General features: G+C 37.5%; 1 protein-coding gene and 1 long non-coding RNA gene across 11 annotated transcripts in view; one reads left to right on the top strand and one right to left on the bottom strand.

Annotated features, from left to right (window-relative positions):
- Positions 1 to 10,337, top strand: part of LOC128929435 (uncharacterized) — a 36,745-nt gene extending 26,408 nt beyond the window's left edge. Inside the window, exon 3 of the long non-coding RNA XR_008475953.2 lies at positions 10,151 to 10,337. This is a non-coding gene — a long non-coding RNA (uncharacterized LOC128929435). The remainder of the gene's footprint in view (positions 1 to 10,150) is intronic.
- ADAM32 (ADAM metallopeptidase domain 32) overlaps positions 1 to 12,296 on the bottom strand; it is a 181,910-nt gene that overhangs the window by 1,409 nt on the left and 168,205 nt on the right. For 9 of the 10 annotated variants that reach the window (XM_035270328.3, XM_035270332.3, XM_035270337.3 and 6 more), the window contains 3 exons: positions 8,671 to 8,709; positions 7,158 to 7,196; positions 2,251 to 2,289 (listed from right to left, as the gene is read on the bottom strand). In XM_035270328.3, coding sequence (XP_035126219.3) covers positions 2,251 to 2,289; positions 7,158 to 7,196; positions 8,671 to 8,709 — 117 coding nt within the window. Of the gene's footprint in view, positions 1 to 2,250; positions 2,290 to 7,157; positions 7,197 to 8,670; positions 8,710 to 12,296 lie in introns of those variants that run through there. The other variant, XR_004732787.3, reaches the window with a different exon arrangement.

The following is a 12,296-nucleotide window of genomic DNA, read 5'->3' as shown; positions in this document are numbered from 1 at the left end:
TGGCCAAATGTGTATTTTTATACTAATTACTACCAAAATTCAAAATTCTTGAACCTCTTTTCCTTTTTTTTTTTTAGAGACAGAGTCTCACTTTGTCACCCAGGTTAGAGCACAGGAATATGATCATGGCTCACTTCAGCCTCAACCTCCTTGGGGCTCAAATAGCCTCCTGCCTCAGCCTCCCAAATATCTAAGGCTACAGCCCCAGCCAATTTTTTCTGTTTCTTTGTAGAAATGGGATTTCACTTTGTTGCCCAGACTGGTCTTTAACTCCTGACCTCAAGCAGTCCTCCCACTTTGGCTTCCCAAAATGCTGGGATTACAACATTTTGTAATGTGAACTACCACACCTAGTCTTTTCCATTTTTATGTCCAGAGATTCCTTATTTCTAATCCCCCAACTAAAAGAATGGGAGAGAAAAAGAATGAACTGAAGACAAATTAATCGAGATTAATTTATAGAGAAGATATATAATGAGATGAGTGAGAATATTCAGTGATAATGCGTAATTTTACTTCTCCTATCCTTTCCCTACCTTTGCTATTTTGTATCTTCAAAACTTACTGTTGATTTTTCCTGCTACTCTGACCAGGGGATATTCTTATTTAATATAATTAGTTACTTCCCAAACCAATAAAAAGATTTGTATTTATAGGTGTATGAGTCTACTGACATGTACACCCATTAGATTTCTGGATGTAAAAAAAAATTATTGTTTCACTGTGTTTACCCAAGGAATTGGCTCTACCAACATCTTCCACTGCCTTCCCAACAACAATACAAATACTAAAAATATAAATGTAAAAAGAAAATGCAGTAAGTCCTATAACAGTAAAGGACAGCAACTATGTGTGCTTAGCCTACTAAGTTTAAATGAAAGAATAACCACAGAATACCTTTCTAGTTATGCTAAACACAAAGTTAGAATAATGGATTAACATTCCAAATTATACTCCCCAAATTCAGTGTATATTATCCTATGGATGCTGCCCTTATCTATCCCTCAATCTAGCTGAATTTATTACTTCTTAAAGAGAATGACAATGATACGACTATGGCATATTTTATGAGGAGAGATAATGTAAGGGAACAATTAGAGTGCTTACACCACTAAGAGTTATACGTGCATATGTGAACTTCAAGAGTAACCACTCATTCATTAAGCAAGTATTTATTGAGCATTAACTCTGCAAGAGACTACATGCAAATAGGTAAGGAAATAAGCATGGACATGACCCTCAAGTGATTTCAGAGGCTGAAAGGAGATTAATGCTTCTAGGTGAGCAGAAGATTGGGAGAATTGCAGTGTTTGAGCACTCTATCACAACTCCCTTGGTGACAGTGACAGAGTGGAGGAAACAAAGAAAATCAGCCTTTTTCTCAAACATAGCTTAGAGAAAGTAACTGATGTCTGTAAAAGGGTGCTTATGTTAGGAGACATCTGAGAACAACAGAAAGGATAAAGGAGAAAGAAATACTGTAGCTTTCCTAATGGATGGGGTGCCTTTGTCAGGGAAAACAGAAACTATATAATGCTGTGGTATAGCCTAGAAAATTTCACCTGTGGGTATAAGGGATATTTTGGAATAGCAGTGGGTTTAATGTAACTCAAAAAGGTCACTTTAGGAAAAAGTACTAGACAATACAAGAATATAAAAACTGTAAAATGAAGAAAACATGATGAACATATCAGTAAATATTTGATAACTTCAGAAGGATTGCAAAGCCACAACTGTGGGATGTAGGAAACCAAAAGCTTAAAATGAATTCAGAGAACCCTTGTTAACACAGGTGTGGAGCATTGAGGGTCTGTGGGAAATGTAGAATTTCAGTATGTTCATAATACTGTCTCCTAAATTCTTCCTAAGTGGAAATAATCATTGACTCAGTTATTCACATTGAGTTTTTGTGGGTGTAAATGCAACCTGAAAAAATAACATTTCTCCTTTGTGTATCCCAAAATAAACAATGCAAAATGTTCAGCTTATGATTTAGTTTCACAAAGTAATTATAAATATTTGTATCTTATTAAATTTCACTAGCTTATTTCTTATTTAACACAAGAGTAGACAATCAACAAAAATGTAGTCAATTTAAGAAAAAATTAATTGAAATAAAACTTGTTCAAGAATGGGAAATATTATCAATTGTGGCTTCTCAAAAAACATAGAGCAGTTATTTATGAATTACCAAATTTTTCATTCTGAATTTTCAACATATTTATAAGTAACACTTTCTATCTTGATTACCTGCTAGTATATGCTTGGGCACTATCTTCTGATTTGGATCTAAAAATAAATTAAAAACAATAACAAAAAGTTAATACTAAAAGCTTGCCGTTTTACACCACCAAAACTAATTATTGAAATACTTGGGGCCTGCAAATAAGTAGCATTCTTTTTTACTCAAACACCAAATGCAACTATAGTACAAAATGTATATTCTCTACGAGAGAATAGTATCAAGATAGCAGAAGTTTTTCAAATTACTTCTAAGTTAATGTAAATTTAACTGCAAATTCCTAAATCTGTCCTTCAGCCTCCAAATTCGTTTTGTATTTGTTGATATATAAATTGCAGCAGTTTGTAAATTAAAACTTACATTTACTTCTGACAAATTTGGCAGACTGGACTAACAGGAAAACTTATCCTTTCTATTAGATACACAGAAAAAAAAGCTGAAGATGACAAAAAAATGTGTACATAACTAAGATTGACAGTCACAATGTGTTTTCCTTCTGTCATTAAAAAAAAAGAAAACAATTAGAAGCTCAGAGGGAAACCAAGAGCTAAAGCTGAATTACTTATACCCTAAAAGATGTGGTTTTCATAACCCTAACTTGGAAGGATTTGAGGGCATGGATCTTTACGTGCTAGAAAGCTGGAATGGAGCTGTTTCCCAAGCCCGATAGTCTTTAATGGAAATAATAAAAGCTGTGACCATTGCACTTCAGAACACAACTAGCAAATTTTCTCAGCCACTTGGAAAGAAAAGGATCATCTAGAGATGCAAGAATCACAGGCCTGCACCAGACCTCAACTGCTGAATTCTACCACCCACAAATCTGAGAGCAAGCATGAAAAACACTGCCACATTCATGCCCCAGGAGAAGCAAACCTGAAATACTCTCCGCTCAATGCATGCCTCTACAACTCAGGGCATGCAGAATTCCCATGAGAACATTCACTGCCCTTGAGGATGAGCTTATAAATCTAAAATAGCAAACCAAAAATTCACACATCAACATGAACAGATAATATAAAAATCTTCAAAATGGAAATATTTAGGATCTCCACACAGATCAAGGCAGGAATGAGGCAAAAATAAATAAATAAATAAATAGCTATTAAGAAAATGGAGGATTTGGAAACTGATATAAGGAAGTGAAACAATGTGAAAGGCGTAATAATACATGAAGAGCCCAGTTAAAAAACAGGGAGGCTAGGCCGGGCACAGTAGCTCATGCCTGTAATCCCAGCACTTTGGGAGGCCGAGGCAGTTGGATCACAGAGTCAGGAGTTTAAGACCAGCCTGGCCAAGATAGTGAAACCCTGTCTCTACTAAAAATACAAAAATTAGCTAGGCATGATGGCAGGTGCCTGTAATCCCAACTACTTGGGAAGCTGAAGCAGAGAATTGCTTGAACCAAGGAGACAGAGATTGCAGTGAGCCGACATTGGGCCACTGCATGCCAGCCTGTGTGACAGAGTTAGACTCCATCTCAAAAAAAAAAAAAAGAAAGAAACTTGCAGGCTAAAATGAGAAGACTCTCCTAAATATAGTCATTTCCAATGGAGAAAAGAGAAAGAATAAGAGTCAATAATTGAAGACATAATGACTGATTTAATTTTTTAGAATTAACAACCTGAGTTCTGATATCTAAAGACTATATTGAATCCAGAGCTGTCTAAATAAAAACAAATTATATCAGAATATATAATCATAATATAACAAAACATTCAAGATAAAAAGGAAATCTTAGAAGACACCTAGGGAAAAAAAACACATTAATGGCAGGAGGAATAAATAATGCGACTGACAACCAAGTTCTCATCACTGACAGTACATGGCACATTACAACAACAAGACACTTTCAGAAAAGTCCTCAGCTAGGAGTCTGTAACCAGCTAAACTATCATTCAAAATTGAGTGTGGAATAAAAAAAGGATGGTTCAGGCATTTAACACAAAATGTTGATAATACATAACCACTAAACTGAAACTGAAAGTGTACTGGAGAAAAAAGGAAACTAAATCCCTAATGAAAAATCAGTGGATTCAACAACAAATAGAGCAAAGCAACTGGTAAATATGTTTTAAGATTCTAGCAGGTATTAATTTAATATAAAAGCCATTATAATCGTAATAATAATAGTGGAAGGTAGGATTCTCTAGGTAAAAACCTGGAAGAAGCTAAAAGCCAAATGACAATAATATGCGAGAGTAATGTTTAGAGTTTGCTGATAAATTGCCAAAGATTCTTTTGTTGCTTAGGAAAAGACTAGAAATAGTTAAAGAATTTAGACATTTTAAATAAGTACACTAAAGTGCTACTAATGTGACCCATACTGGTGTTGGGGACAGGAGGCAGAGAAATTCTAGTCAGAAAAGGGCGGGTCCCTGGCGAAAGCTCCACCCTCAAGCTGAAAGCCTGAAACCACAGCCCGAAGAGAGAACCTCTCCTCTGTTTTCCCACTCAAATATTGCCTTTTCCTAAACCACCCATGGCCCCACCCGGCCCCACCCTGCCCCGTCCTGCGCCTATAAAGACCCCAGACGCGGTCAGCAGAGAGGAGAGGCAGCTGGACGTCAAGGACTATGAATGGATGTTGGAGAGAAGTCGTTTGACTTCAGAGGGACAGCTTGATGACATAACTTCAGGGAAGAGTCCAGCCGGAGGTGGTCGGACTTGAGGGGAAGATTCCTGCCCATTCCTTTCTCAGCTCCCCTTCTCACTAAGAGCCACTTTCATCATTCAATAAAATCCCCTACATTTACCACCCTTCAGTTCATTCATGTGACCTCATTTTTCCTGGATGCCAAACAAGAGTTTGGGAGCCAAGAGTGTGGATACAAAAGGCTGTCACACTGTCCCTTTGTCCTAACTGGTGGAGAGCAGCCACCTCACTGGAAAAGGCAGAGGGCCTACTGAGCTGTTAACACTTAAGCCATCCAAGCTAAAAGAGCACTGTAACATGCCCTCTGGGGTTTTGGAAGTCACAGGCACCCTCCCTGGATGCTGCCGCAGGGCCTGCACAGATTTCCCTCCTGCCGGCACCCAAAAGTGCTCACTGTCACTCCTGCACCTGCTTGCCTGCATGCTCCCTCCCAAGTGGTGGAACACACTGGGTCCCAGTGAGTGGAGTTTGATCCCGCGGGGCCAGGGCTAAAATGCCCGGCTGGTTCCAGCGCCCCTGCACTCCGGTTCCCACCTCATTCACCCGTGAGCTCCCTCCCACAAGGAATTGAGAGCAGGTGGCTGAGTAAACAAAGCACCCCTGTCATGAGTCCCCTGAAGGGCTCAGGGAAATATCCTGCTTCGCTGGAATTCATTCCACCTCTCTACTTTCTTTGGCTTCAACAACCTTTTTACTGACCTCCCACCAGTTAAAGATTATTCCAAAGATAAATGACATGAAAACTACGGTGGATGTTATGTCACTAAAGCACAGCCACCATGTCAAGTGATGTCATTTAAATTCAAATGAATAAGTATTCTAAAATGATTCCCTGGTGCATGCTAAGGCTAGTCCAGTGGTTTAATATTCCAAATTAAATGATTTCTATTGAAATGTACATTTTCCTATGGGTGATGCTATCACCCCTCACTGAATGTAGGTAAATAACAACGCTGGGAGAGATGTATTATGTTAACAGGGTTTCAGGATGAGAGCTGATAGACTGAGGGAAGAAGAAATGGAGGAAGCTACAATGTCATCAGGGATATATGGATGAGTATGTGTGTGCATACATGCATGTGCACATGTGTCTATGTGTTTGTCTATTTACCTTTGTGTTTGTGTTTTTGTTTTGTTGCCTCTGTATGTGTGAAAATAAAAGGTAATTATTCATTCATTCCTTCAACAAATATTTATTGATCACTTCCCATACAAACCAAGCATTCTTCTACATGCTAGCTCTACAATCCTAAGCAAGATAGACGTGGCCTTTATTATCTGAGCTGAAAATATAATAAGAGAAAAAGGTCACTGAAGCTTGGAGGGCCCGAGCCCTATATGATAACTCCCTTGGTCATAACAATAAGAAAGGGCATGATAATAAAAATCAACATTTTAAAGACAAACTCATGACTCCAAAGTGTCATTGTAAGGAAAAAATAATAATGAGAAAGATTAAAATGAGAAAAGCAGGCATTCTTATTGAAGAGGTAAATTTCTTCTGGAACAAAAGAAATCATACAATCTTGTTGTGCAGCTTAGAGAGTTTGCCCTGTGAATTTGGATGTGTTTGGGAACAGTAGTGGGGTTGGAAGAACCTAGAAAGAATAACATCAGCCCCCTATAAATGTATATAAAAACAGTAACTCAGAGAGGGAGCAGTAAAAATTTCAAAGCATTTTATATCTGCAGAAGAACCTAAAACCCACAATTGCTGGGTGTGGGGAACTAAATACTTATTGGATTATTATTTTTAAAAATCCACCTTTCAGGAAATGGAGAGGGACCTAGTAATACTGAGAGGCTATGAAAGATTTGGAATTTTTGTTCCTTTGTGGTGCTTTTTTTTCTAACAAATTCTTCTCAAGCTACCCATGCTTGCATTCACTCAGTTTTTCATCAGCATACATACTAGTTTCTGGTTGTACCATCTCCAAATAAAAAAGTAAACTTCCAAGATAAAGAATACAAAAGAATCCTTTTTATGAATTAGCTCCTTAAATATTTCACCAAAAATGTTTTCCTTTGTTTCCCAGAAATAAACTCCCAACACATATTAACTAAACTGCAGGAAAGAAGAGATTGACTTATAAATACTTGCTAGTTACTAGATCAGCAAATAGGTTGTTTTAAGGTATAGTACCTTACTAATTGTGTCTATTCAGTTAATAGTTAGCAAGTAATTGTTAAATATCAATTTGTTCATCTCAATTTTTAACATATATTTATTGTAAAAAAAATGCCTCCTAATTTACTTACTTGCTAGTATCAGCTTGACTGGTGCTTTCTGATCTGGTTCTAAAAGAAAGCAAAAAAAATAATGTTTCCACATTAATACTCAACAATAATGTGCCTCCATAATGAATGAAGGTTAGGTCATTTTATAACCCGTGTTAATTCTTCTATACCAAGAATTACCACTGATGAGTAACGTCAAAAGACTGCTAAATTAGCATATGTAAACAAAGTGAAGTTTTTATTTATTCATATACAATGTTCATAAAACGCTTAAATGTCAAATCTTCAGCTAAGCAGAGGAACAAGAAAACAGATCTTTTTCCTTTTCGCTTTCTAGCACAGAATATATACTTTATTTTAAATGCCTGATTCTGGCCTTCAGAGTCTATCCATTGTTAAATAAATTGCTGCAGGTTGTGATTCAAATCCACACTAATGACAGGAAGACTGAGCTGATGGGGAGGTGTGGTCATTTCCCCCTTATCCCACACATAGAGAAATAGTGCAAGACAACACTATTATTTACTAAAATTTTTCAAAAGAAAGGGTCATTTCTAGTGATAGTTAAAAGGAGACAGAGAGTTGGAAATGCAAAAGGTAAATACAAACTAAATCTGAATGACTTTGGGGGTTCATAAGTCAGTTGCATAGCTACATTGACTTATCAAGCGTTGAGACCTTCTGGAAAGTTAGAGCTGACCTCGTTCTCTAAACCTGGAAGCCCTGAAAGGCCATAACCACCCATGAAATGGGGATAGTTAAAGCTGTAGCCACCAGACATAGAGATGGATCAGGGAAATTGCCTCAGAAGAAGAGATGAAAAAGGAACACCAGGAGGCACGGGAACCCTGACCACTTAAATTGGCTTAGGAATTTGAATGGAAAAATCATCACACAGAGAAACAGGAGCATTAATTCTTTACATGTATAGGATAAGGACACCAATTCATGCTTCCTATGCATTCCAGTGTAACAGTTATTACAAAAATGTATCACACAGGAGGGTAAAACATGACCTCCACAAGGAGGCTTCTGCAAAGCACAGTAGGTTTGTTCATACCAGCATCACCACAAACAACTGAGTAATGCATTGCTCTCTGATGTTGTGATGGCTACAACATCACTAAGCTATAGGAACCTTTCAGCTTCAATATAAACTATGGAACCGCCATCATACGTGTGGTTTCTTGTTTACCAAAACATTGTTATGAAGCACATGGCTGTATAAGACAAGCTGGGTAATTTCTAGGCACTATTCATTCTTTTCCTTTACTAATTATGCATGTCTTATCTCATTTTAGAATGAGCTATTTTATTCCTTGTTTCCTCAGAAAAGACTTCCAGTAAACATTTATTAAATGAAGAAAGGACAAATGTATTAGAAACCAAATTAAAATCCAGATTAGCAGTCTGGATTTTAGTGCATTGCTTTACCAATTGACACTGTTCAAAAATATTTAGAAATAAATTGCGAATTATCAATAAATTCTCATTTTTCAACATGTATCTTAAAAACACCTTCTAAACTACTTACTGGCTGGCATATGTCTGAGTGCTGCCTTCTGAGTTGGATCTAAAAAAGAATTGAAAATCATGTCTCAAGTTAGTACTAAGAAAACTTGCAAACTTCACGAATGATAATGAGGCCATTTAATAATTAGTATTAGCTCTTTAAAATACTCATTACTGACCTGGTGCAGTGGTTCACACCTGTAATCCCAGCACTTTGGGAGGCTGAGGCAGGCAGATCACAACGTCAGGAGTTCGAGATCAGCCTGGCCAACATGGTGAAACCCTGTCTCTACCAAAAATACAAAAATTAGCTGAGTGTGGTAGTGCATGCCTGTAGTCCCAGCTACTCAGTAGGCTGAGTCAGGAGAATGGCTTGAACCCAGAAGGCAGAGGTTGTAGTGAGTGGAGGTGCCGAAATCACGCCACTGCACTCCAGCCTGAGTGAGAGTGAGACTCTGCCTCAAAAAAAAAAGACTAATTACTAATAAATAAAATGATGTCCAAAGTCACTGAACATAGATACAAATAAATAACATTTTTATTTACCATACGCTTCATCCATAAAAAGTGCTCTTTTCAAATTCTGCAATGAGGAGAGTATCCAAAAAACACAGATTTGCTTTTTCTGAACATAGAATATAAATTTGTTCAGAAAAAAAAGACAGATTAGCTATATCTAAACATAGAAGACAGATTTGATTTTGAATGTCTGATTCTGACCTTCACACCCCAACTTTTTGTTTTCTGTTCATTGTTAAAGAAAAGACATCATTTTGTAAATTAAAAGCTAGACTGCTCCCTAGGTAAGCTAGCAGAGTGAGCTGGTAAAACAATTTTTCCTTTCCATTCCTCACATAGAGGAGTGCCAAATAAAAAACACACACATGCACAAACATTTGATACACAATTGAGGCTCACAGCAAGGAAAGACCTCTCTTGCCAGTCAAAGTGATGAAACTGAGAGCTCCCGGGTAAACAGGAGCTAAGGCTGAATTACTTCAGAAGTATCTAAACCTACAGTGCTACCAGTCATGTGAAAGTACATCACACATGATTATGTACAGTACATAATATATGATAATGATAATAAATACTTGTCTTGGTTTATGTGTTTACTATTTGTTTGTTTGTTTGTTTCTTGAGACAGAGTCTCACTCCGTTGCCCAGGGTGGAGTGCAGTGGCTCAAACTCGGCTCACTACAACCTCTGCCACCCAGGCTTAAGCAATTCTCCTGCCTCAGCTTCCTGAGTAGCTGGGATTACAGGCATGTGCCACCATGCCTGGCTAATTTTTTTTTTTTTTAGTGGAGACAAGGTTTCACCATATGGCCAGGCTAGTTTTGAACTCCTGACCTCAGGTGATCTGCCCACCTCGGCCTCTCAACGTGCTGGGATTACAAGAGTGAGACACTGCCCCTATACTGTCCTTTTTATTATTAATTTATAGTATACTCCCTTGCTTATTTAAAAAGAAAAGTTAACTGTAAAACAACCTCTAGCAGGTCCTTCAAGATGTATCCAGAAGGCAGGATTGTCATCCTAACTAATGACAGTTCCAGATATGTCATTGCTCCTGACGACCTCCCAAAAGGACAAGATATGGAGATGGAAGACAGTGATATTGCTTATATTGACCCTGTCTAGGCCAACGCTAATGTGTTTGTGTCTTAGTTTTTAACAAAAAAGTTTAAAAAGAAAAAAATTTATACAAAAAAAGCCAATAAAGGTATAAAGAAAGAAATTTGTACAATGTGTGTTTTGAGCTAAGTGTTATTACAAGAGTCAAAAAGTTTTATACAATTGAAAGTTTATAAATTTGAAAAGTTATAGTAAAAGATAAGGTTAATTATTGAAGAAATAAATTTTTAAATAAATTTAGTGTAGCCTAAGTCTACCATGTCTATAGTTTATAGTAGGACTCAGTAACGTCCTAGGCCTGCGCATTCACTCACCACTCACTCACTCACTCACTCACCCTCTCACCTGGAGCAACTTCCATTCCTGCAAGCTCCATTCATTATAAATGCCCTATATAGGCATACCATTTTTAATCTTTCATATTATATCTTTACAGTACCTTTTCTATGTTTTGATACATAAATACTTATTCAGTTACAGTTACCTACAGTATTTTGTACTGTAACATGCTGTCAGGCTTACATACATAAAGTTATAGGATATAACCTAGGTGTGTAGTAGGCTATATGGTCTAGGTTTGTGTAAGTACACTCTGTGATGTTCACATAACACAATCATCTAACAGTGCAGTTCTCACAGCATATCCTTGTATTAAGGGACTCATGACTGAATTAGTGTACTGCTTGGATAAACAAACAAATGCATGGAATTTTATAGATTGTGACAGAAGCCATGAATCTAGATATATAAATTTCTGTAATAATTATGGGATGGTGAGAGCTAATTACATTGACCTAATTGTTCTGTTCTTTTAATCATCAATAAATAGCATTTTGTCCCTATTCATCCTACTTATGTTTCTCATATTTCTTTTTCTTCCTTCCTTTCTTTCTTTTTTTTTTTTTTCTGGAGCTCACTGGTGATCATGGCTCACTGCAGTCATGAACTCCTGAGCTCAAGCAGTCCTCCCACTTCAGCCTCCCAAGTAGCTGGAACTACAGGCTCATGGCCCCATGCCTGGCTAATGTCTTAATTTTTAATTTTTCAGGCATTCCTCATACCTCAGCCTCTCAAAGTGCTGGGATTACAGGCATGAGCCACCACACACAGCCCCTATTCATGCTTTTTAACCATAACTTTAGTTCTCACTATTTTATAAATCTGTGAACTGGACTTAATATTCTCTGTCAGTGTCAAGACACTTAACTACCCATCTTCAATTTTGTAAAAGTCCAAGGCCTCAATCTCTTGACCTCGTGATCCACCCGCCTCGGCCTCCCAAAGTGCTGGGATTACAGGTGTAAACTACCGCGCCCGGTCTCCTGGTTAACATGGTGAAACCCTGTCTCTACTAAAAATACAAAAAATTAGCTGGGCACGGTGGTGCATGCCTGTAATCCCAGCTACTCAGGAGGCTGAGGCAGGAGAACTGCCTGAACCCAGGAGGCGGAGGTTGCGGTGAGCAGAGAACGCGCCATTGCACTCCAGCCTGGGTAACAAGAGAGAAACTCCGTCTCAAAAAAAAAAAGTCCAAGGCCTTATTTCTTCAAATATTGACTCTTCCCAACTCTAAATGTTCTGTCTCTGAATTCCTTTGTTTCTTAACTGGTCTTTTATATGTTACTATTCTGTTTATCTTGTATTCTGAGTGATTTCTCTAAACAATTTAAAAATAAGCAAGTCTGTTTCAGCTCCTTTATTTCTTGTTTAATGGATTCTATTTTTTTTAATCTCCGTGCAAATCCTGGGCATTTTTTTGAAGTTGTTCTGTATTTCTTTAGATTGCTTTGGCTGTTGGCATTACCACCTCTTGTGGCTTTTTTTTTTTTTTTTTTTTGGTAAGGTTAAGTAGCATTGATTGTATCATGAGAATTCTGTGTATTTTGCTTTGCACAATAGGTATGTGCTTACACCAACATCATCACAAACAAGTAATGCATCGTCTCTGATGTGTTGATTACAACATCATTAGGCTACAGGAATTTTTCAGCTTCAGTATAATCTTATGGA

Source organism: Callithrix jacchus, chromosome 13 (genome assembly GCF_049354715.1).
Source record: "Callithrix jacchus isolate 240 chromosome 13, calJac240_pri, whole genome shotgun sequence".
Lineage (NCBI taxonomy): Eukaryota > Metazoa > Chordata > Mammalia > Primates > Cebidae > Callithrix > Callithrix jacchus.
Note: the sequence above shows the minus strand (reverse complement) of the source record. Positions and strands in the feature narration are given on the sequence as shown.